Source organism: Pavona decussata, unplaced genomic scaffold (assembly GCF_977016875.1).
Source record: "Pavona decussata unplaced genomic scaffold, jaPavDecu1.1 SCAFFOLD_184, whole genome shotgun sequence".
NCBI classification, from domain to species: Eukaryota; Metazoa; Cnidaria; class Anthozoa; order Scleractinia; family Agariciidae; genus Pavona; species Pavona decussata.
In genome coordinates this window covers 342501-366784 of record NW_028145593.1, presented here as the reverse complement: position 1 = coordinate 366784, position 24284 = coordinate 342501, and the positions used below count along the sequence as shown (strand labels likewise).

Here is a 24284-nt window from a genome sequence, read left to right as displayed (position 1 = left end):
CAGCTGCAAAGTCGTCTTGGGCAGCATTCCCCCCCTCCCCCCCTTCTTCACCTGCGGCCTGGAGATGGGTGAATGGGCAGGAAAATCTTCGGCTAAGCGAAGGAAGGATCTTCCGGTACAGTCTCTTTACAGGCCAGGATGATACTGGGTCCTGATTTTACGGGAAAATATATATTTTTTGTATTTTTCTGCTCAATTGCAAGAAGCATATCCCAAGCCTTCTCTGTGCGTTTTTGCGGAAAATTGGATGTGCTACACCTTAGGTCCGTATAAAAGGTGAAATGAATTTCATATCACATTTGTCGGGCATCAAAGCTGAAGTCAAATACAATACATATAGCTATTTTGCTTCAAACGCGGAGCGAAATGCGACAACAACTTCGACTGCACCTTTGATGCGCGTCAAAGGTAAAAACAAATACTATGTAACGGCTTTGCTATTCCTTTGATACTTTCAAAGGTGAGGTCTAATATGGTAACCTGCTCACCTTTGGGGTGTTGTCAAAGTTGTGGTGGCTTCAAATGTGACTAAACTGATTTGACACACATCAAAGGTGAAATCAAAGAACGAGCGTTAAAGGATATATCAAGTGCAAAGCGCACTTCCCTGTTATAAAAAGATTTGCAAGACATTTTGCTGTTCGTGAATGGTACACTGAGAAAAATCACTGTTTAATGAAGCGGCTACGTTAAAAGGGGACTGGGTCTGCGGTGCGGGTTACGTCTGTTTACGCAGGGACGACGCTAATCTACAAGTATTCGGTTCACACGGAACCGGTCCTGTACTGGATCACATGTACACAGAAAAAAAGGGATTCCATTAACGAGTGAACTAACTCTTTTTCGTGAGAAAAAAGTACTTACTCATAACTTGACGGTACCGGCCTGACGTGACGAAATCCACAGAGGTTCTGTATTCCGGATTCCAGTCATCTGGATTGCGACTTCCAGCCCCCTTGTTAGCTACTTATGTTAGCGGCTCTTCGACTTAGTAAGTAAGTAAGTGAACTTTATTTAGACAGGGTGGCCCAATCAGCTACGGGGCTGTTATCCTGAGGGGCCCTGTATACTCATGGCTGTATACTCTGTGATTTTGGAAAAAAAGGCACATACCTGTACAGTAGCAGTGGACTCCATTCTGAGGTAAAATTGCGGCTAAAAGAATCCTTAAGACCTCGACAATATAAGCAAGTAAACAATTAGACGGTAGAAGAGTTTTTTTTTTTTTTTTACTAGTCAATTCAAATGTTTACCGACTATTAGCTTTTCGGATAATAGGCCTTATCACGGTTTTCGACGCCATTTTGACGGGTAGGCAAACACGCTTGAAATAACAGTGTTTGTATGGAAATCCAATGTCAAATAATTTTCATAAAACATCGCTTCTGAAAAATTCATGAATTGGAAACTTTTGGCATTAGGAAAAGGATTTTAAGAAAAAAATTGGAGGGATTTAGCTGTGCCAGAAAGCGTCCAGTCGTGTTTTGAACTTTCCATACATTTCCCTGTATTTTTTTCCCGCGAACTATTTTTAGTAGCAGTTCACGGCTGGTTCGCGTTACAGACAAATGTATGGAAAGTTCAAAACACGACTAGACGCTTTCTGGCACAGCTACATCCCTCCATTTTTTTTCCTAAAATCCTTTTCCTATTGCTAAAAGTTTCCAATTCATGAATTTTTCAGAAGCGATGTTTTATGAAAGTAATTTGACATATGATTTCCATACAAACACTGTTATTTCAAGCCTGTTTGCCTACTCGTCAAAATGGCGTCGAAAACCGTGATAACAGCAAGGCTAAAACCACTGGGGGGGCCAAGCAAATTGGTTAAACAAAGCTACACCCCCCCCCCCCCCCCTGTCAATTAAAAAAACAGACCGATTAATTAGGGAGTTAAAGATGCAATAAGAACGCCAAAAAAGCAGTAGATTTAGTAAGCAAAGCAATAACTTTGCGCATCACAGTTTTTGGTACGTTTATTTGACGTCACTGTACGCGGACTAACACGCCAAATTGACTAATTTCGCGTTTAAAGGAGGACGTAGAAAGACGACGAAAAATTTTCCTTTCTCTTTTTCAGTGAACTTGGAATCGGGCAGTAAGAATCCGCCTGCAGGAAAATTTGCCCTAACATTAAGAAGAAAAAAAATATAGCGAGTTAGAATTATCGCGATGAAGTTTAAAAGAACGCGAATTCTCTTTATAGATAAATTATAGATGTTTTCGCTTCCATCACGTCGTCTTATCTTTAACTCCCTACTAAAAAATACAAATCGGTCATAAGGCGTACAAGGATTCATGTTACATAGACATACTTCTGTTCACAATGCCACAGTTTGTGTCGACTTTGTCGAAAAGGACACCTTTATGGGGATATCGTATGTTGAAAATGTACCAAAAAACTGCTTCCTGTTTGCTTTTTCTCCGACAAAGTTGTTGGCAACATCCACCAGATTTAAAACATCAGTTTTATCTTTTTATGGACGTGGAGTATCATCAGATGGTTTAGTCTGGAATCGCCGGGTGTTGCACGCAAGTACGTTTTCACTCGTTTTAATGCGGAAAAGGATCGCTCACTAACTGCATTTGTTGCTGGCATCACCAGTATCAGCTTTCCCAGGATGCAAACTTCGCTCAAAATAATTTTGCTTGAGCTATCAAGAGATTGATAAAAGGACACCAGATCAGCGACGTCAAACTTCGAAGTATCATATCCCATTGACTCTGCAATCTGTGGTAATAATCGCAGCTGTCCTTCCAACTGGTACGAATCTACATCTTCTCCATACGTTTTGACCACTTCAGCTAACTCAGTTTCGTATGGCTTAGAGAAAATTGACTTTAAAATTAGCTCCTGGATGTTCTGGTAGATTCTAAAATCCTTCTGGTCAAATCTCGAGGTGATGCACTGCGTTGTAGTATCTATCGCTGCATAATAGATTTCTCTGTGGTGGTCTTTTGGGGCTTCAGCAAAGTGATGTGTATCCAGTGCTCCAATCTCTAGCCTTGACGGTGCCTTTCGCTTCCTGGGCAACTTGGGATCTTCAATGTTCTGAATTTCGCTTGTTTTGCGCTGCAAAATTCGAGACCAAAATAGTTCAAATGAGGCTTCATTCCGATCTTTTAATAACGTTTTCACCACGTCATGGGCAAGCCGGTTACCCTGAGCCGCTGAAGTGGATGAATTTTGCAAGGCGAGACTCAGATTGTCGGTTTGCTTGAGCGGCCGCTCTCCCGAAGAACAACCGAAGTAAAAATTAAAACTGTTCATCATGCTTTGAACACCTCGGATTCTCGCATTCATTTCAGTGTCCTTTAACACAGTTAGCGACCAGTCCCACAGTTCCATGAGTTCAGTATGATTATTAATCACCGCTGCTAGCGCTTCGCCCCGCACAGTCCATCTTGTAGTGCAAAATGCGTGTACACCGCGTCAGTGATTCATTCTTAGTTTCGGCTCTTATTTTGTCCAGCTTTGTATTCCTTTGTGGAGAATTTTTAACCAATTTGCCAATTTCTCTAACTGTCTCGAGTGAATCGCTGATGCATTTAACGGATTTGATGGCATCGGCGACGGCCAGGTTTAGGGCATGTCCATAACAATGTGTGTACAAACATTTCTCGTTGATATTCTTGATTTGCGTAGCTACTCCAGTTTTTTCGCCTGCCATTGTTGCTGCACCATCGTAACACTGACCACGAGCTCGCTGGATGTTTACATTCATTCTCAGTAAAGTATTCTTCAGTACTGCCACTACCTGATCTGCAGTTGTCCTTTCTAAGGGATGCATTCCAATGAAGTCTTCGTGTACAACAAAAGATTCATCGACCCAGCGAATGCAAATTACTAACTGCTCCTTGTTAGATACATCCGCAGTTTCGTCGGCCATGATTGTAAAAAATGTCGCATTCTGAATGTTCGTCGATATTTGACGTAGAACCCCAAAAGCCATCTCCTCTGGCATCTCATTTTGAATTACTGGGGATGTGAATTTGTCACCTTGCTTCTGAAGCCACTCTAGAATCTTTGGGTTTTCCTGAGAACGTTGTTTCAGCAACTGATGAAAATTGGAGTTTTCTTCACTTGCCGTCTCAGAGACCCAGTCTCCTCTTAAGGGCAATGCCTGTCGAGCTAAATACCTGATGTTTGATAGGATGGTTAGCAAAATCTTTTTATTTTTTCTCTTCTCTAGTGAATGCTGTTCAGATATTAACTCTCCGCATGTGCGTCAGATGATTCGTGCTTGTGAAATCCCTTTTTCGTGTCAGTGGCGTTTTTCCAGTTGCTAAAGCCATTCCGTGTAAATGCTGGATCTGCGTTTAAGGACGTCAGCATGTTGTTTTCAAGTGCTTTTAAGCAGATATGGCAAAAAAACTACATCTCTCGCCTCATCGTAATGTAGCCACTTGTATCGTTCAAACCATGCTGGCTGAAATGACCTCTTTGTTAGCTTCTTACTGCCAAATGTCTTCGCTGGGAATTTAAAATTCTTAGGCTGATTTGGGCTTTTAGATGCTATATAGACTTGATCCAACGGACCCGATTTACTTTTTGTTTCTTCCTGATAACCAGTAGACGTGCTCGCTGTCACATGCGCTGCATTTTCTTGTTCCTCCTCTGTCATTTCATCACCTCTTTCACTTCCTGCTGCAGTGGTACATGTTTTAGCCCAAGATAAAATGGTTTTCTGGCGGCAAAGAACCGGTTTAAGTTTCTTTTTCTGTGGCTCTTGAGAGGACATAATTATTTGTGTGGCTTTCCACAACACGTGAGCACTAAATTGTTATAAAATAAGGCTATTTATATTGGTATCAATGCGTGGACGTCTTAGAAAACAAATAGTTTATTTCAACAGCTTTAAGGCTTGAGATTGGTTGATTTCGATCCATTTTGGTTCTTATTTCCTATTCACAACGAAGGAGTGCTTTTGTTGCTGTTGTATAAAAACCAAATGTTAGCGGAGAAAACTGTCAAACAAATTATTAAAGGTTGTGTTTCGGCACTTTTAGCGACAGAATTCAAGATTGATTGCTTCACATTATTATTATTATTACTCTTTTTTTTATTATTTATTTTTTGGCACATTGTTTTTTACACTTCCAAAAATTCTGGGGGGGCTCAAGCCCCCCCTGCCCCTCCCCCTGCTACGGGCCTGTGATAAGGCCTATTCTTTGATTAATGATAATACTTTCCCAAGACAACTTCTGCAGCTTGTTCTTTTCCATCACCAAACCAAATGGCGACAATAATTTCAACTGAAATGAGTCACAAATCGACAATTGCGCTGGTCATCGAAGTCTTGAAGAGTACCGCGTTGTAGGGCCGATTCTTTCCACGAATTCGAACGAATCATAATGCTGTTTTTCTGTCAACGGCGAAATCAAACTCCTTCAAAATCGCTCAAAAAACCGCTTTTGAGGTAAAAGTACGACTATATACCACAGATAAGGTAATTCAACGTTTATTTATCATTGATTTATGTACATAGTTAGCGATATATCGCTATAGGTGAAGCAAACGGTAAATCCAGTGCATTTACTATATAATAACAATCGGCTACACAGACACATTGTGTGGGCCCCCTATGAGCCTTGGATTTTACATGTCTGGTCAAGTCGACGATTTGTCGATCCGATCAAAAAAGAAGAACAACAGAAAACAACAACAAAGACACGAATTTAAACTATTAAAGATTAAAATGAAAAAAAAAAAAAAAAACATATTTGGACGGTCGTTGAACATTTCTTCAACCGTCTTCAGATGAACCCTGAAATTTGCTCCAAACGCTTGCTGTTATTGTGACCGAGAGGACCTGGGTAGGCCCTGATCATGCGCAAACGTAACCAATGTTGAACTAATGATTTTCTGCGACCAGAAGACTGTAATTTGCCATTAGAGACAGCGCGTCACCCAGGCCGAAAATGCACTGGACACTAAAAGGATATGTAAGAGGGGAACTGGTGTCTACAAGGTATGACGCCTGACGATATTTGACATCACACAAGTGTTCCGAAGGGATACAACGCTAATAGATGACCAAACAACAGGGTTGCTTCGGGTCCTTCAAGTACGAATGGTAATTTAGAATACGGTTAGTCAAGCGAATCAGCTAAACACTAATTCTTTTCAAAATATATACCGAATCTCACTGTAAAATTTGCGATATTCAAAATTAAACTGAGACTCTAGCACTGTAGCACAATGATAAAATACAGAAGTGCTTTTTTTTCGGCCCAATTCTGTATACATTTTTATTGTTGGGTGTGTATAATGTGTATTTACAATCATTTAAAGTGGTTTGATTTTCTAAAACTATGTTTTTTTATTACAATATATCTGAATTAGTTGAAAGTATTCCTAAGATAAGACCTAAGGGCCTGTTCATATAAGCCTGGTTTCTACGGTTGCTTGGTTAGGGGGATGAATTTTGCAGTCTGTTCACATGGGTAATTTTAAGCTGTTTACCGAGATGAAAAATGGTGACACAGTCATTCAGGCATGAAATTTAGCGAACACGACCGGCAAAAACTTTTCATGTTGATCGGGTGATCAGGTCAGCCCAGTCAATCAGGCTCATACGAAAAGGCCCTAAGTTTTCTGCTGCAAAAATCCAAACCTTAAGGTAATTTTAAAATAATCTTCTTCTTACTATATATGCAGGCAACAATCAAACACCCGCCACCAACCCTCCCCCCACCCCAACTTGGCCTAATATTAACCTCATGTTGCCTTGAAAAAGAATTCTTCTGTCATTACATACATTTACTTATTGCAAAATAATCAAAAACATGGCCTACCATAATGAGCTATCCACACGAGCATAGACTACTTGCAGTCTCCTATCTTTCTAAGAGATAGTGGATGGAAGAAAACATGTGAGAACGTGTCAGAGTCAATTTCCATGTCCACTATCTGTCAGAAAAATGAGTCTACACATAGTCTACAATGGAACGCGAGGCATCTTATGTTATTTCTCTCCTACTCACTTAGTCCCTATTTAATGCCTATGATTCCATATAACGATTTCATGACAAAAGAACTATGCATTTAATCGTATCTATAACAAAAATATTAATGCTTGACTGGGATTGCCTCCCCATTTGCTATGAAATTTCCACTTACAGCTGTCCAATTTGAACTTGAATTCACTTAGATTTTCTAATTTTGTGTTTTGTTATTTACACCATTAATTTGTAATTGTGCTTTGTGTCATATTGTTTAGGGGGTAATCGTACTACTATTTCGAATCTTTGCCACCCTAAGGGCTTGGCTAATTTTAAAACACTACCCCAAATAATCCCTGTACTCCACTCAGTCCTGTTACCATTACTTGTCATATCATAATGACTTACTTACTCCTAAGAACTCCACACAGAGCATAAAACCTTAAACAATAATACTTAAAAGCGATATATATATATATACACTCGATTGCAAAAATGTTGACACCTAAAAGCATAAACCGTGAACGATGAGACCCAACGGATTTGTGGGTAGTGTTTAAACACTAACCTCATTTCCATAATCAATAATTTACCATTCTTATTCTTTACAAGAAAGAATACAGTGCTGACTTAATTCTTCCAAATAATTTTCTACCAAATATTGCTTAAGTTCATTGACTGATTTGAACTTAGGCAAATCGCGATATCACTCAAATTGGCCCTTGTTGGCCAACTCGGATACTTTAAGGAAAGCTTGGATAGTTTCCATCATTCACCACGTGCAACTAATTTTGGTCCAGTCAACCGGTTGACTGGACCAAAATTAGTTGCACGTGGCGATTGATGGAAACCGTCGCACGAGAATAGAATATTATGCAAATAAATTTAGTACACTTATACCCATAAAGCCATTGGGTCTCATCGTTCACGGTTTATGCTTTTTAGGTGTCAACGTTTTTGCAATCGAGTGTCTATTGATATATAGTTAATATTCAGAACTGATATTGGATTGATATAGTTGATATGTATAGAAGTAGTACATGGTTATGCTGGACAGGATGTATTAAATATTAAGAGCGACATTAAGGTCGACACATGCAGCATACAAAATCATTTTTATCCTCGACGTAGTCACATGATGCATGTACCCACACTTTACAATGGCCACACTCCACCCAATCAACTATGTTTCCATCACTGGTAGGAGGATCTTCCTTGAAACAGAAAGCACAAATATCCGGCTCAATGGTATCTAGTTCCTGTGCTGTAGTTTCTGACATGTTGGAGATCTTTGGTTTACTTTTTCGTTTCTTTTTCGTAGAAAAGAATCGCTTCTGTTTCTCAGCGAGTTTATTTGCAGGATACGATTTAGTTTTCAAATATTGATGATCATTGCCGATAACAGATAGTCCTCTTGCCACTGATATCGCCGAGCGTACGTGTCGAATTGCTGCGTGAATGGTATCGCTACTAGGGGCACATTGGATAATATCTGTAAGTTCCGCAATCACACTCAACGCATTTCTTCTTACGTCCTCCATTTCAGTGCAGTTTTTCATCTCTTTGCTGATGGGAATCAGGTTTGCCAAATCGTCACGAATCTCTTCAACACTGTTGGGGAGTTCCGATTCTTTGGAATCGTCAATAGGCTCCGTCAAGTTAACGGCATGGATGTGAGTACAAACAACACCCCTAATAGCGTAGTCAAAGCACGTGCAGTCAAAAGAGTGCACACAAGCCATACATGAGGGGCATCGTAACAGGCAGGTGCAAACAGATGAGGAAATCCGCCGCACGCAGTGAACTTTTCCCGCCTCGCTCAACGACTGAACCTCCCAGCAATCAGTGTCCTTCCTGGACACGGACTTGGCTGGAACCGACTCAGCTTGCTTGTGCCGTTTGATATTTTCCCTTTGTCTAACGGTACTCTTCCCTTTCTCTGCTTTTATCCACTGCTCATAGGCCTTGTCCCGGGAAATTTTCCGCAGCTTGTAGAGAAGGTGGTCAACGCGTCTATTTTGTTTTCTTTCAAAGTATACCTCCTTGAGAGTACGATGGAAACTCTCCACAAACATGTTTGTATTTGCACGAGTCCCCACTCGGAAACAAGACGCCCATTCTCGAGGTCTCTTGGCATACTCCTTCTCGAAGTAGCAAGCCATTGGTTCTGATATACCCTTCAGCCATGGTAGGACGTGCTGCAAGGAGCGCCGGAATCCTGCCTCGCTGGTCTCATTTTGAAGGCCTTTAAAGGCGGCGTACACCTCTGCTTGCTGCTCCTTGTCTTTGATGTGCTCGGCTATCTTGCGCCGCCAACTCCGATCAACATGCCAGCTACAAAGGAGCTTCTTGTCAGGCCTAGAGAAGGTAGACGCCCATGCGTTATGGTAGGCTTCTGCGTCATCACTCATAAATATTTCTGTTTTCACGTCCCCACATCGCTCCCTGATGCTTTCAAAAAACACCCTAAGGACATCGGCCGATTCTTTGTTGCTAATCAGCCATGCAACTGGAATGCCTTCGTCATAGTCGTCAATCACTAGCACCGTGATCAGTTGGAAATCGTAGGAATTTGTCCCATGGGTGGCATCCACACAAACTAGCTTCGTGGCGTGTTTGACAAACATCTCGTGCTGAAATTCAGTTTGAATTCCCAACAAAAAATCATTGGACTCAATGCCGGCGTGGCTTGAAATGTCTCCTTGGCTCTTAAAACAAAGGACAGAATTGTGATCCTCTCTCTCCATCTCTGCCACCCAATACATGATACTGTTTGCATCATCTTGGTCTTTTTGCATGCAGCTGATGTTGTACTGATGCTTGATGTTGTGCAGATCCAAGCGGGTTGTCAGGTGATCTCTGGTAAGAGGACCAGCTTGGCTGTCCCTTATGTAGTCCATGATGGCATTCATTTGGACCCCCTGTGCTAATTTGGCAGCAATGCATGAGCGCATCTCCTTTGACATCCGACTATGCGCAATGTCCTTTCTGTGACCCACATGAGTCAAACAAAACTCCGCCTTTACTTCTCCAGTGGCAGCATCCGTCCTTGCAGTGATGAATGCTGGGCACGAACAACCAGTTTTCGACGTTCCTTGGGACTTCAATGACCGCTTTCCTTTCCCTTTGGATTCGTACTCACCAGTTCTATTGCAATAGAACCAGGAAGTCTTATGATATTTTGCTCTTCGGTCACCTCGTTGTTTTACAAACCAACTTTTCCCCATCTTTTCCTCGATTTCCTTCCATTTGACAAATTCCTCCCAGTTATCGAATGTCTCAGTTTCAATTTTTAGGCCATGTCCGTGGAAAGAATTTAAGTGCTGAATCAGATCCTGCGCCGTTTCATGAGAGTATGCCGGGCTAGAAAAGAAATTCAAAATTTAAGTAAACATTAGCTTCCATGTAATACACCATAAGTGACGAATTTTAACGGATCAGTTCTACTTAACCATTTGAAGATTTATTTCAACTATCTAAATGCGATTAAAGTAACCTTAACAATTTACTGAATCGCTACTCGGCATATTCCATTTAGCACTTTCACCTGAAAAAGTAGATTTTAAATCTAAACAATACCTGTGAAATAATATAAATTATAAAGCTCTGGGTTGACAGCATTGCTTCCAATTTCGCACATTGACTACTCCCTATTTGCTTTTTGGCTCTTAACAGACACACGTTGTTATAAGTCCTCTTATCAATTGTCCTGTTTGCAACTTTTCCTTTTTCCTCGCCTTGGGATTTTTCTTATTGTAACCAAAAAATATAGATCTTTTAACTCACCTTGATTCTTTTCCTTTACATTCGGGACAAATTACATGTTTGCTTTCCTTTGTTTTAGAGAGGTCATGGGTTGCTGTGTGTTTCCTCTTTTTATGTTTGTATAGGCAGTTTCGGCTACTCAACTGTAAGCCACAGTACTCACATTGGAATTTATTCAGGGCACTGTTTGGTTGCTGCGCTGAAGTTGGAGAGGACTGACCGTTTGCTTCTGGAGATGGAGGTGTCGAAGCGGTGTTACTCCTTGGACTTGCTGATGGCTGTTCACTGGAATTAGTTTTTATGGTGGGCGTGTTCCCTGAATTAGTAGTTGTTTTAGGGGAAGTGGCTGTTTTGGGGGATGGTATTGCCGTTGAACTGCTGCCACACCGAGCACCAGGCAATGGACCCGTGGACGTAGAAGGCTGAGGTTCTTTTGTAGCACGTGGATGTTCATTTGAAGAATGTGTTCCTTCAGTTGACGTCTTTGATTTCTTTGAAGATGGCGAAGTTCCCGAAATGGACCTTTTCTTACACGGAATAGAAACCTTATTGGCGGGAGAATGCGCTTCCTTAGCTGAAGAAGACGCTATTTTTGAGGAGGCGCCATTGGAGGTCTGGGCGTGGGAAGTAGGAGGAGGAGAACATTCTGCAGACGTTGAATCACCCTGCGCAGCTTCTAGAGATATATCGTGGGAGGCGTGATTATTTCGCGACAACTTCAGCCTTCTCTTGGAATTGCTAGCTGTGTCTTGGCGAAGGCAAAACGAGTGGTCAGACTTCGCAGGAAGAAGGTTATCGCGCCAACCATTTTGCAGCAGCACGTAATCGATGTCAATGCGGCCTTCAGCGAACCAACACATCAAGACACGTCTCAAATAGTGAGCATGTTGAGTCGGGCGCTGAAGATATATTGCCTCTTTTTCGTGTGGGCCAATCAGGTACTGAAAAAGGGACTTATCTAACGCCGCCAGGGCTGCGCTGATCAACACAATAACTGCACAGATATCAGAGCACGTCTGCAACGGGTAGTTACGACATCGCCAGTCGCACAAATGGCCTAACCGACCGGTGGCCATAGGGGAATGAGCCGAGAAAAGGTGAACATCTTCATAACGTCCTACACCGGGTATGTGGGCTGTGAAGGTGTTCACCATTTCTAGGATGTTTGATGGAGGTTTCCAGGCCAACGTGTCACAGTAGATGATTCGCTTGTATGGCCTCAGATCGACAACAACCAGAATCCAGTGATTACCTGGGTTTTTTGCCCCACCGATGAAGGTCTTGCCTTGTGCGTTTTTGCCAACGTCTCAAATAGTGAGCATGTTGAGTCGGGCGCTGAAGATATATTGCCTCTTTTTCGTGTGGGCCAATCAGGTACTGAAAAAGGGACTTATCTAACGCCGCCAGGGCTGCGCTGATCAACACAATAACTGCACAGATATCAGAGCACGTCTGCAATGGATAGTTACGACATCGCCAGTCGCACAAATGGCCTAACCGACCGGTGGCCATAGGGGAATGAGCCGAGAAAAGGTGAACATCTTCATAACGTCCTACACCGGGTATGTGGGCTGTGAAGGTGTTCACCATTTCTAGGATGTTTGATGGAGGTTTCCAGGCCAACGTGTCACAGTAGATGATTCGCTTGTATGGCCTCAGATCGACAACAACCAGAATCCAGTGATTACCTGGGTTTTTTGCCCCACCGATGAAGGTCTTGCCTTGTGCGTTTTTGCCAACGTTGAGGGCAAATACGAGTCGCTTCAGGGTTCCAAAATTGAAACGTTTACTTTTCCTGGCCATTTCATTTGCGACATCGACGATGGCGTTAGGGCATAAAACCATAGTATCTGGCTGCATAGTGTTTAATTGGCTCAGGACCCATTGCACATGATCAGTGGCCAGCCACCCTCTACTTCCTGATGCAGCTAGGCGGGAGAGCTCATTAGGAATCAAACCTAAATGTTAAAGAAATGTCATGCAATTTGTCATGACTAGTTATATAATTTTAAAATATGAACTCCATCTCGATACCTTGAAACAATAGCTAGATGTACCAATTATATATTTTTTTAAAAAATTGATATCTTCGGAGTTCTGCTGTTGTTCAAACCTGGAGAGAATTGCACTGAAATATAGTTGGTTGAGAGACTCAATTATGAGATTATAATATCCTTAAGGAGTATTCATTATTTTCGGGGAGGGAGGAAGGGGGGGTGGGGAGGTGGCAAATGGGAAAACAAAACGTTGAACTTTTGGATCCCCCTCAAGGATTAAGGAAAACTTTTTTCGGCTCCCCCATCATGAAAGTAAAAACTTTTCTGACCCTTCTCCCCCAAGAAAATGATCTTTCACTCTGTGTTTTACTCACCTATCCCTAACAACAACATTCCCTCTAAAACAGTTCAAGTCAGATTCAATCCAATGGCACTGTTTACAGGGGTGGTTCTAGGAAAAACATGAGGCAGGTGCTAACATGCATTCTAAAAAAATGCGCGCTGACTGACCTTGTAGGAAACCCTGGGTCACGACATGTTTATTTTTAATATACGACTTCACGGATATCAATAAATGGTCTCATTCGTGAGCAGTATATTCGTGGTGGAGGGACGGCATGAAGAAAGTCCTCCTCAGCATAACAAAATATGCAATAACTAGGGTAACAGATAGTGAAAATTTAAAGGACTCACCGTATGTTGGGAGTAGATCGTCTTCAGGTTTATCCCAAATCAAAGTTTGAAAGGCATCGATTGTTGATGCGGTGATCGCTCGCTTCGTTTTAGGCTGATTAAAGCCTTTAGCGAACCACTCGATCTCTGCTTTGAAGGCTAGGGGTTTTTGTCGCCGGCGGATTTCTACGGAAGCATTCATTTTCACGTGAATCGAATACGAACAATGAAATAACTGAGGTTTATTCGAGTGTATTGAACCGAGATATTTATTCAGGCAAAGTTTCCCGCTAAAAGTTAAAAACAAGCAGGCGTCCTATAATACTAGGTACCAGCTCTCTCTGAGTTTTAGTGTCCAGTGCATTTTCGGCCTGGGTGACGCGCTGTCTCTAATGGCATGTCCAGACTTCAAGGCTTTTCGCTTCACATGTACAGCGTCAGAGAAGCCAAAGCTGTGTGTTATTTCTTGACAACGTGTCATCGCTTGGCTCACGTTTTCCTCAGCAAGCAAGCTTTATCGAGGCAAGGGTTGCTGCGCGCATTGATGTGGTCGAGTGCTGTTGATTACAAAGGTAAGATCGAAGTAACTAATAAGAAACTTATTGGCTTCCTGGATGTGTATAAAAATAGTTTGCTAAGTTGTTTCATCGGAATTTCTTGATTTGCCGGGACTGTTCACTGACACCAGTCATCACATTAAACTTATGCTGTTCGTATCTGTTTATAGATTGGGCGACCATCTTAAGCTGTAAATTTTGTTTTGTCAGATTAAGTTTATTGATGTTCGGCAACAGGTAGCCAATGGGATGTTTCGAAAACGAAGACCCCAAAAGCGAAGAACGAAGACCTAAGACCCCCTCATCGAAAACGAAGACCCCCTCGTCGAAAACGAAGACCCCCTGATCGAAAACGAAGACCCCCTGATCGAAAACGAAGACCCTTTGATCGAAAACGAAGACCCTTTCGCCTCAGCTCAGACCTAAAGACAAATTCTGTCAAGTGCCTTTGTCAGTATTGACATACACAAGACAGCATTTGTATTAAACTGCGATTTAGGGGAAAATTAGGTATCATTACAAATCCTGGGAGGGGAAGGAGTGGGTTGACAATACTCGTGTTCGTTTACCTAAAACACGGAATCCGGAGTCCGGAATCCGGAATCCGGAATCCGGAAACCGGAAACCGGAATCTGGAATAAAAAAAAAACAAAAATGAAAATTCGTCGACATGAAAATTTCAACGAAGGTTAAAGTCACTTGGGAAACAGTTTTTATAGCTCTTGAAAAATTATAATATCAGTCAGGAGCCCAGTGAAATTTTCAAAAGTTTGCTTAAGTGTTAGTATTCTAAGACAGTCCCTTTAAAGCGTAAAACTTTAAAACACACCAAAACGACACCTATCTATTTTTATAAAATCAAATAAACGGAATCCGTAAATCAGGAAAGACTTTCTTTTCTTTCTATTTTTCTTTTTCTGTGCAACTTGCCATATGCTGATTGGCTTGTGAGTAGGGGATTTTCGTTCTTTCGGAAAAGCTAGGGGAGAGGGATGTGTACGATTGGTGGTGTTTTGACAGGCACAGTAGGCAAATTGGCGCATTCACAATGGTGACGATGGAAATATATCTTTACACATGTCATAACATTGTGACTAACGTATATTACGGCTCAACAAATTGTTTGGGCATGAGGGTGGGAATGGGGCTTAAAATATTTAGACTTATTACCTCTAAATCAAAATCAATAGATCTACCGGCTTCCAAGGTATCTAGAATTAGAGGATATAAAATAATTTGTTATCTACAGCCTGCTATTGCGATTACTAAATTATGGGAAATTGTTCACAGGCTCCTGAAGTTCTTACTGTATTTCAAAAAAGGCCATCGACATAAAACGTTTCCTTTGTACCGGCAGCTCGACACTCTTTTGTAAAAAGGTGCATAAATGAATACATGCATACATGATTGAACGTACGAATGTATGCCGGCAGGCATGACAGAGCCAGGACCGAGTGAGTGAGTGAGCGAAGGAACGAAGGGAATGAAAGAATGTACGAACGAACGGACGGACGGACGGACAGATGAGTTGATAAATGAATAAATAACTTTGCCCGCTGTCTATCCAGGGGCCCGTTTTTCGAAAGTCCCGGTAACTTATTAGGCCCAAAATCAAATATTCAAATGAAAATCTAAAGAATAAAAGTGCGGGTCGTAGCTAACAAACCAGTCCATTTTGTTTTGTTAACTGATAGTTTTGTCATATTATCTGCAAAACTATTGAAACCTCGACCTTGAATGTAAACAACAACAGCTTTCCGGGCCAGTTAATTATCGGGACTTTCGAGAAACGGGCCCCAGGGTCGGTGCCAATTCAAAGCTTTTTTTTTTAAGATGAAATCTAAGCCACCCCAATACGGATTTGTTTCAAGACTTTTTATATTATTATGCAAAGACAGTGAGTCTTTCAAAGAGTTGATGAGTGATAAACGCAACACTGACTCTTTTTTCTAGTTACGTTTCATTGTCTATCTACGTGCTATGGCAGGAGGAAACGTTATCGAGTAGGAAGAGGTGTGGGAGTATTTAAGGGTACGTTTGAAGATTGGGAACCTTTATTCCAAATGAGTGGCTCAACTGCCTAAGCAATTGAAATCTAAGGGAAACTTTTGAAAATTTCACTAGGCTCCTGACTGATATTACAATTTTCCAAAAGCTATAAAAACTGTTTCCCAAGTGACTTTAACCTTCGTTGAAATTTTCATGTCGACGAATTTTCATTTTTGTTTTTTTTTTATTCCAGATTCCGGTTTCCGGTTTCCGGATTCCGGATTCCGGATTCCGGACTCCGGATTCCGTGTTTTAGGTAAACGAACACGAGTATTGTCAACCCACTCCTTCCCCTCCCAGGATTTGTAATGATACCTAATTTTCCCCTAAATCGCAGTTTAATACAAATGCTGTCTTGTGTATGTCAATACTGACAAAGGCACTTGACAGAATTTGTCTTTAGGTCTGAGCTGAGGCGAAAGGGTCTTCGTTTTCGATCAGGGGGTCTTCGTTTTCGATGAGGGGGTCTTCGTTTTCGATAAGGGGGTCTTAGGTCTTCGGTCTTCGCTTTTGGGGTCTTCGTTTTCGAAACATCCTAGCCAATGCACTGTTTACTTCAATTTTGTGACAAAATTAATTTACGAGTAATTTCTTAGATATAGTTTTTGTGATCAAAGTTAACGCTAAAAATTCAAGACGTTTCGACCAGTCTCCAAGGTCATTTTCAAGTGCAAGTAAAAATAATTTGATGGAGCACAAAATTTGACACATTATAAAATGGGACGCACAGTATAGAAATAATTTTAATAAACTTGTAAACATAAAAATTTGTTGTTAATTCAAAAATGCTTTGTGTCACTAAATTTATATCATTTGACATTATGGCTTCAAAAATTCATTGCAACATTAAATTAATTTTGCCACAAAATTTGAATTTGAATAGAGGCTGTAGTGAAAAATACATGTAATTTGACAAAACAAAATTTATTCTAACATAAAATCCACAATTCTTACACAACATCTGTATTTGTAGATTGAATTTTGATGGGAATCACACTCCAATCTCTTGGATCTCTTGGCAATACAGTGTTACATTGTGGGATTGTCCTGTTTATCCAGGGGGTAAAGCCTGTAACAGGCAAAAGAACTTGGCCAATAATTATTTTCCCAGGCTAGTTCAATAACATATGTGTCCGGGGTTCATTGAATATGTTTCCATGAGTTGTCCCGAGAATGTGGAATTTATTCATTTCATGGAAAAGTTGAACTCTAGGTTAAATTCCTAATTTATAAAGTACTGTAATTGGCAAAGCAACAAACATCACTGTCATTCAACAAAACATTCAAACATTAATTTTGAATATATTTTTTGTTTATGAGCTGTGCTAATAAGGCAACCCTCCAAGTTAAATTTTTCAGTAAGTGGCCATTTGGCAACCAAGTCTTCTGTTTTAGTTGCGAAAGGAAATTTTTAGTCCCCAGAATAATAATAATATTAATAAGATAAGATGCCGTAAGATAAGATAACTTTATCATATCACATTTAGGATATCTCTAATAAAAAAAATAATCATAATAATAAAAAAAAAACTAAAATTTTACAGAATTATTACAATCATGTGGTACAAAATAAAAATATATCAGTGCAAGCTTAGAAGATCTACAGATCTGTATAGGCTCCGAAAAACAAGAAAGCGATAGATTAATAGCTAATAATTATTATGATTAATATTTTTCCAAAGTTAATAATTAATAATACTGTACCTAATTGAAATGCTAAATTTGGGGTTATAGCTCCCTTGAGAAACAATCTGGCTTACAACAATTCGGTAAAAAATATTTTCTGCCTCTTTTATTGCAAAATGAAGTATCATTTAGGTATTGCAAGTAAATGACATCACTGGGTTAAGTTTGATTCAAGATTCAACAGGTCTTCTTTAATATATTGTGCTAGGCATCGTGAAAGTCTACAGATTTGTAAAGAAAGGCTTTTTGATTTTACTAAAACTGCTAAAAGTATCAGATCAGCTGGTGAGCAACATTACTGATGGGTAAAAACCATGTGGACATGAAAATTGAGTCCATGGATTTTTAATGGCTTTTATGCAGCCATGAATAGTTAGTTTTGCAAAAAAAGCTTTATGAAAAAAGTTCGAATTTTGCTTGCATTTTTCAGGTTACTAGTCTATTACTGAAATGCAAATTAATACGAACAGATAGGCATCGGAACGTGTGAAAGTCCTCGTTCGTCTCAGCTGGAAACGGAGATGATATAGATGACTGACAACAATGCACTGCCCTCTTGATTTAAGACATTTACATGTAAATAGAAATCAAAAGTTTCAATTTTTTGCTAGCGATGGTTCGTTTGAGAAAGTATTGATCGTTATAGCCTATTGTCATCCATTTTCACTAAAATACATTTTTTTTTCACACATTGAGAGTGGACATTACATGTACATCAAGCTTCAATTTCATCTTTTTTGTTGACAAACTACTGAATATCTCAACATGCAAACAATAACTCAGGAGATCAATTTTATACCTGGTACATCAGAGTTAAAAAAAAAAATTCTCACAAGGGTTTCCTCTGTAATTAGTATCGTTCTTTTATTTAAAATGACGCAATATCATTTTGTAGATACTGTAGTTTCATTTTACATCTGCGCATAATATAAACATTTGGGTTGTAACTGTGCTTGTAGTAATTCCAGGAACACCGGAACATCCCCCAAAAACCCTGAACACCCCCAAGAAAACCCAGAACACCTCCCAGGAACAGCGCAAACTCTCTAAGAAGAAAGACTCAGAACACCTGTAAAAAATAGGGAACGCAAAGAAATATGAAAATAAGAAACCTGTATAGGAACAATAAATTTAAAATACTTAAGACATGAGATGTTCAAATACTTCACGTTTTGTTGCTTTCTTTAATGACACTGCTTTCTGAGCACTACCACAGGAACTTAAACATCCTTTTGGTGCAATTAAAGTATCAAATGTGAAATGATATCGTAGAAAAAGGAAGCAGTTTTAAAATCATGATTTGATCCTACAGTAGAATGATTGTATAAAATGTTTCTGAATGGATTCGTGTTGTTAAAATGAATTTTACCTAAAACATTATAAGGCAAATGATGTCATGAAAAATTAAATTTTTTAAAAGCACAATAGAACACGCACATACACACGTAAAACTTGCTGTCAGTCAAACTGGATGATACATTAGTCTTTACTTTATATTGTGTGCCCTTAATAATTTTGTTCACTGGATTTGGTCTTTATCCCGTATTGTTGGTATGCAATGTAGCATTATGAAGAACCAGTATTATTCCCACCTATTAGGTACTTATTGAAGTATGTATTTCTTTTTAAAGATGCTTCTGGGGGGAGGGAGTTCAAGCATCGTGAATGATGTCATTGTAAATTGTTTCTGTAGAGGGTTAGAGTTTCATTATTTGATTTAAATGTCAGATAGCATGCCTGTTAAATAAATTACTTAAATGTTAATTAACATAATTAGTTTTTGCATCAATTTTGAAACTTGGAAAAAAAATCCGAACTCCTGATGGCGTATCAGAGATGCAACCATCCAACCACCCATGTGAGTCTTTTGTTAGAACTAACAACATGATAAGTTTTTACTGTCTTTTTTTGTGCTTTTCACAGTGCAAAAACGTGTTAAAGCGAAATAGGTTTTTCCTTTTCACGGTTTAAAGAACAACTAGAAGAATGTCTTACATTACTTAGTACAAACTGTACATGTATCTTGCATTTTTAACGATTCAAAGCAAAAGATATTTTTAGTCAGCTTCACAAATAGCTATTTTGAGAACTATACCTGATATTAGTTCCTGCAAGAGAGGATAGACTAGGAGCAGTCCCTTTTCAGTCAGTTAAGCATCAGTAGACTTGGCAGGACAGTAAAGCTGGCTCGTGAATGAGCTGACAGGGGAACCGGGAGAGAGGTGGTCTTAATTCCCCTCTCTTCCCCTATTTTCCTCATTTACTCACTCCTATAATATTATAATTGTAAATATGCTGCAAAAAAATTAAAATATGTGAATGTGCAGTGTTTGCATAAATATTTTTGAGATTGTGAAGGTGAAAATCAACTTATGTCCTTTAAAATTCGGATAACATGTCCAGATGTTTTGAGGGCTCTTCCTCAGCAGCTGGTTTCTTAGTTCACTTCAATGAGTGGAGGTGTTCTGAGTATTTAATTTTACAAACAAATTCTAAGGCGTTGCTGGTTTTCTGGGAGGTGTTTTGGCTTTTCTTGGGGGTGTTCCAGGTTTTTGGGGGTGTTTCAGGATGTTCTGGTGTTCCTGAAAATTTTACCTGCTGGTTGTAAGGGCTGTTTTGCAGCAATACTGGCCTAATTATGTACAGAAGCCTCTTTTCCTGAAAAACAGAGGCCATTGATTATTTTTCATTCGAAAACTGTACATGTACAGTGTACTTTTTTGTGACGTGCTTGGCTTTGATATTGTTAGTATTGATACCAGTTGCCAGAGGAATAAAGAGTTCCTTCATGTTTTCTTTTACAGATTTGAATGCCATTGTGAAACAAGATGGAAACACCACAGTGCATGCTCATGCAGTGATTACAATCTCAAAATAGTGGATGAATTGCTGACTTTTGCTGTAGCTGTTTGTATTTTGAGGTCAGTTCACATTAATTAACACTCGCTTGACATGCACTGTATGGGTTCAAGATGTGTGTTAATATACATGTACAAAATTATTATTGTTTACTTGAAAATAGCCCATGGTATAACATCTCTTGAGTAAAAGTTCTGAAACACAATTGTACTTGTACATGTTTACCCAAGCTGAATCTGTGAGATTGTTTCCCCACTACCCTGTGGTAAAATTTATTTATCAATACATTGACACTTAAACAAAGTACTTTATTTATTCATTTATATTTATCTATTTATTTTATTACATCTGTACTCCTTTGGAGTTAAACCTGCTAGCAGCAGTTTGCCTTTTTCATTTCCATATTCTTATACTTTCATTGCTTGTGTTTTCTTTCATTGCGACAAAAACTTTTTCATCAAAAACATAGCTGCGCACGTTGAGCATGTAAGTACTTTATTTATTCATTTATATTTATCTATTTATTTTATTACATCTGTACTCCTTTGGAGTTAAACCTGCTAGCAGCAGTTTGCCTTTTTCATTTCCATATTCTTATACTTTCATTGCTTGTGTTTTCTTTCATTGCGACAAAAACTTTTTCATCAAAAACATAGCTGTGCACGTTGAGCATGTGCCACTATTGCTATAAAAATTATCTAACATATCTCAGTCCAGAGGTCACCAGAGGTCCAGAGGTTGAGCATGCAAGTACTTTATTTATTCATTTATATTTATCTATTTATTTTATTACATCTGTACTCCTTTGGAGTTAAACCTGCTAGCAGCAGTTTGCCTTTTTCATTTCCATATTCTTATACTTTCATTGCTTGTGTTTTCTTTCATTGCGACAAAAACTTTTTCATCAAAAACATAGCTGTGCACGTTGAGCATGTGCCACTATTGCTATAAAAATTATCTAACATATCTCAGTCCAGAGGTCACCAAAGCATAAAAAAAGAGTTCAATGTATGGTGTTAAAATTGGATCGACTAAACAACAATTAATTAATTATAATTATTCCTTCGAAAACCCACAAAACAACGGACACACAGTGGGAGTCGTGCAGGTCTGTTAACCCAATTTTAACAAGCTATGGTGTGTATGGTGGCCCACTGTTCTCATAAGGAAAAACAGTCAAAATGTTATAACAAACCGTAAATTTTAGAAATAATGTCAAAATTAAATAAAAACAAAATATAATTTCTTATTGTTTTAAAAATAAATAGATAAAAAAAAAACAGCTTGAAAACAAACTAAAAAATTTATGAATTAAAAAAAATGTGATAAAAATAAATGGGAAAAACATACATGTACATTGAATGCAAATAGAAAATATTATTTCAAATGGACATTGAAAACAACAGTAAAATCTCAACCCCAAAAATCAAAATAAAGAAAGGATATCCTTGTGAAATAACTATGAGAACAGTGGTCCACACACTGGCCCATCGTTCTCATAGCGTTTCAAAACTCAATTTAAGTTTTGTACGACTGGCCCAGTGTTCTCATAGCCCGCGACGTTTCCGGGCAGCGGATAGGACCCAGTACATGAAGTACCTGACGTTGTAGGCCAGCGGATAGCTGTTTCCCGCGCAAAAAGAGCGCGACTCGCTGCGTTTAATTAAATTACTTGTGTTGGTCTGACAACGCTCCAGTTCGGACGTAGTCTATATTACCAACGAGTTTAATATGGCCAGTCGCATAAGAAACCCAGATTGGCAAGAGGACGCTGAATTAAAACAAGATTTAAAGCGATACATACTTCAGAATTTGTCTAGAAGGGAAATTTTAGACTTTGTGTCCCGAGATTATGCCCAGTATGCTTGGAGCTTAGGAACTTTAAGCAGGAGATTGGCATATTTTGATATCAAGTACATTGAATACAATACCGACCTGAAGGAGGTAGAAGCAGCATTGCAGAGTGAACTACAAGGGCCAGGCCAGCTTCTGGGTTACCGCTCTATGCAACGCAAGATACGGGAACAGCACCAACTAGCAGTGCCTCGAAATTTGGTCTACGATTTAATGACTGAATTAGATCCGGATGGTCTTGAACGGAGGGGAGGTGTGGGGAAAAGAAAGCACAAGAGAGGAGCTGCCGGTACTTTCACATCAATGGTAAGTGTCTTCTTTATAACAGCAGACAGCAGTGCTCATAATTTATGCTCTGAAATACCTATTTTCTTTTACCTTGAAGTAAAGCCACTTGATTATTCTTTACACATTGTACCTGTGGGGTGTTACGTTGTCGATTTCTCTTTTGTATATTCATTGTTGTACTCACTGAAAATGTTATAAGGGATCTTTGTTGTAATGTACTACAGGGGCCAAATCATACTCATTCTGGTGATGGTCACGATAAACTAATGGGATTCATGAATTCTACATTCCCCTTGGCTGTATATGGACTCCAAGATGCATATAGTGGATATATACTGTACTTAAAGCTCTGGACCTCAAACTCCGACCCCAAAATTATTGGAAGGTGGTATCTACAACACTTGTATGAGTCAAAAGGTGAGATATGTACACCAGTCAATTTTAATCTCGGTCTTCTTTACCCCAACCCTTTCCTTTCCCCTCCTGTACACACACACTTTTTTCTCCCCAACCTGACTTGTGGGCTCAGTGAAATTTAGAAGTAATTCTTCCAAATTCTCATTTATCTAAAGGGATATTTACAACTAAGAAGAAACATTTTCCTTGCTGAATTCTAAGAATTTTCCAGTTTGTAGGAAGGAGTAACATTGACTGATTTATTAAGTAAAGAAGCATAGTATATAGTAGTTTTCTGAGCACAATAATTTAACAGGAATTGAAATGAGAGGTACTGTACTAAATAATACGAATAATAAATAACATAGTTATGATTTGACATGCATTGTGATTGTATACAGGCTGAGTCAGATTAAGTTCACACAGGAAAAGAATAATGATAACCATGAAGGAAAAGAATAACAATTTTTCTTCATATATATGTAACTCATTATGCTTGGTAACCAGGTTTACTGCATTATTACAAGCAAAGAGATGTACATCTTATGATGAAAAGTGTCTCTGTGTTCTGAATCTACTTTTTTCCCCAAGTCATTAGTAATAATCTCAGGCTTGACAAGGGAACAGAAACTGGTTATATGGCCACCATTCATTCTTACTTGAGGCAACAAGGAGATGCTGCTAGTAATGGAACTGATGCTGTTCATTATGGCCCATCCACAAGTAATAAGGTATTATTGTGTAGTTTATTGTTAAGTTCAAGTTAAATCATACAAGTAAAGGGTAGTTTCTGACCAAGTCCTCTATTCTGTCTTAAACACAGATTGAAAGATGGTGGCGGGAACTTCACAACCGATTGGAAAGGTTTTTCAAAAGGCAGTTAATGATGTTGCTGGAGCGAGGACATTATGATCCTAACAATCAAACTGACAGGTACATTCATTTTTTAACACCTTTTTCTTTCAAAGGATAGTGACTGTTGTTATCAATTTTATATTTTATAAGGTTGATTACTGTTATTTGTCAGTGTTGTTGGTTGTTTTACAGTTTGGTTTTTATATATCTTGTAGAAACCTGTTGGCCTTCATATATATCCCTGTGATCCAGAAAGAAATGAACATATTCAGAGAGACAGTGTGGAATTCACACAGAGTAAGACACCAAAGAGATGCCCAGATGCCTAAAGGAATACCAAGTCACTTATATTCATTTCCAG

General features: G+C 39.3%; 4 protein-coding genes, 1 long non-coding RNA gene and 1 pseudogene across 6 annotated transcripts in view; 3 read left to right on the top strand and 3 right to left on the bottom strand.

Annotated features, from left to right (window-relative positions):
• The window catches only part of LOC146462794 (uncharacterized), a 30509-nt gene extending 18645 nt beyond the window's left edge, over positions 1–11864 (bottom strand). The window contains exons 1-2 of the mRNA XM_085085175.1: positions 10732–11864; positions 7451–10308 (exon numbers count right to left, since the gene is read on the bottom strand). Coding sequence (XP_084941301.1) covers positions 8028–10308; positions 10732–11864 — 3414 coding nt within the window. The 3' untranslated portion in view covers positions 7451–8027. The remainder of the gene's footprint in view (positions 1–7450; positions 10309–10731) is intronic.
• The window catches only part of LOC146462787 (uncharacterized), a 225045-nt gene that overhangs the window by 40115 nt on the left and 160646 nt on the right, over positions 1–24284 (top strand). The gene's annotated exons all lie outside the window — the stretch shown is intronic.
• Positions 1902–3975, bottom strand: LOC146462795 (zinc finger MYM-type protein 1-like; annotated as a pseudogene).
• On the bottom strand, positions 11959–13600 carry LOC146462793 (uncharacterized). Its single transcript, XM_085085174.1, has 2 exons — positions 13401–13600; positions 11959–12668 (listed from the first exon to the last, which is right to left on the bottom strand). Exons 1-2 carry the CDS (start codon positions 13579–13581, stop codon positions 11959–11961), a joined length of 891 nt encoding a protein of 296 aa, XP_084941300.1. The 5' UTR covers positions 13582–13600.
• The window catches only part of LOC146462788 (uncharacterized), a 26439-nt gene continuing 15938 nt past the window's right edge, over positions 13784–24284 (top strand). For both annotated transcript variants that reach the window (XR_014857040.1, XR_014857041.1), the window contains exons 1-2: positions 13784–13951; positions 20476–20592. This is a non-coding gene — a long non-coding RNA (uncharacterized LOC146462788). The remainder of the gene's footprint in view (positions 13952–20475; positions 20593–24284) is intronic.
• LOC146462792 (uncharacterized) overlaps positions 22196–24284 on the top strand; it is a 3290-nt gene continuing 1201 nt past the window's right edge. Inside the window, exons 1-5 of the mRNA XM_085085159.1 lie at positions 22196–22690; positions 22897–23089; positions 23660–23799; positions 23892–24001; positions 24139–24284. The exon at positions 24139–24284 is cut by the window's right edge and continues 24 nt beyond it. Of these exons, the coding sequence (XP_084941285.1) occupies positions 22262–22690; positions 22897–23089; positions 23660–23799; positions 23892–24001; positions 24139–24284 (1018 nt within the window). The 5' untranslated portion in view covers positions 22196–22261. The remainder of the gene's footprint in view (positions 22691–22896; positions 23090–23659; positions 23800–23891; positions 24002–24138) is intronic.

Bases quoted from the DNA above. Each gene is read 5' to 3' on its own strand.
- LOC146462793 (XM_085085174.1), bottom strand. From the start codon at position 13,581: ATGAATGCTTCCGTAGAAATCCGCCGGCGACAAAAACCCCTAGCCTTC. The intron at 12,669-13,400 runs GTGAGTCCTTTA...TTTAACATTTAG, and splicing joins CGATCTACTCCCAACATACG to GTTTGATTCCTAATGAGCTC.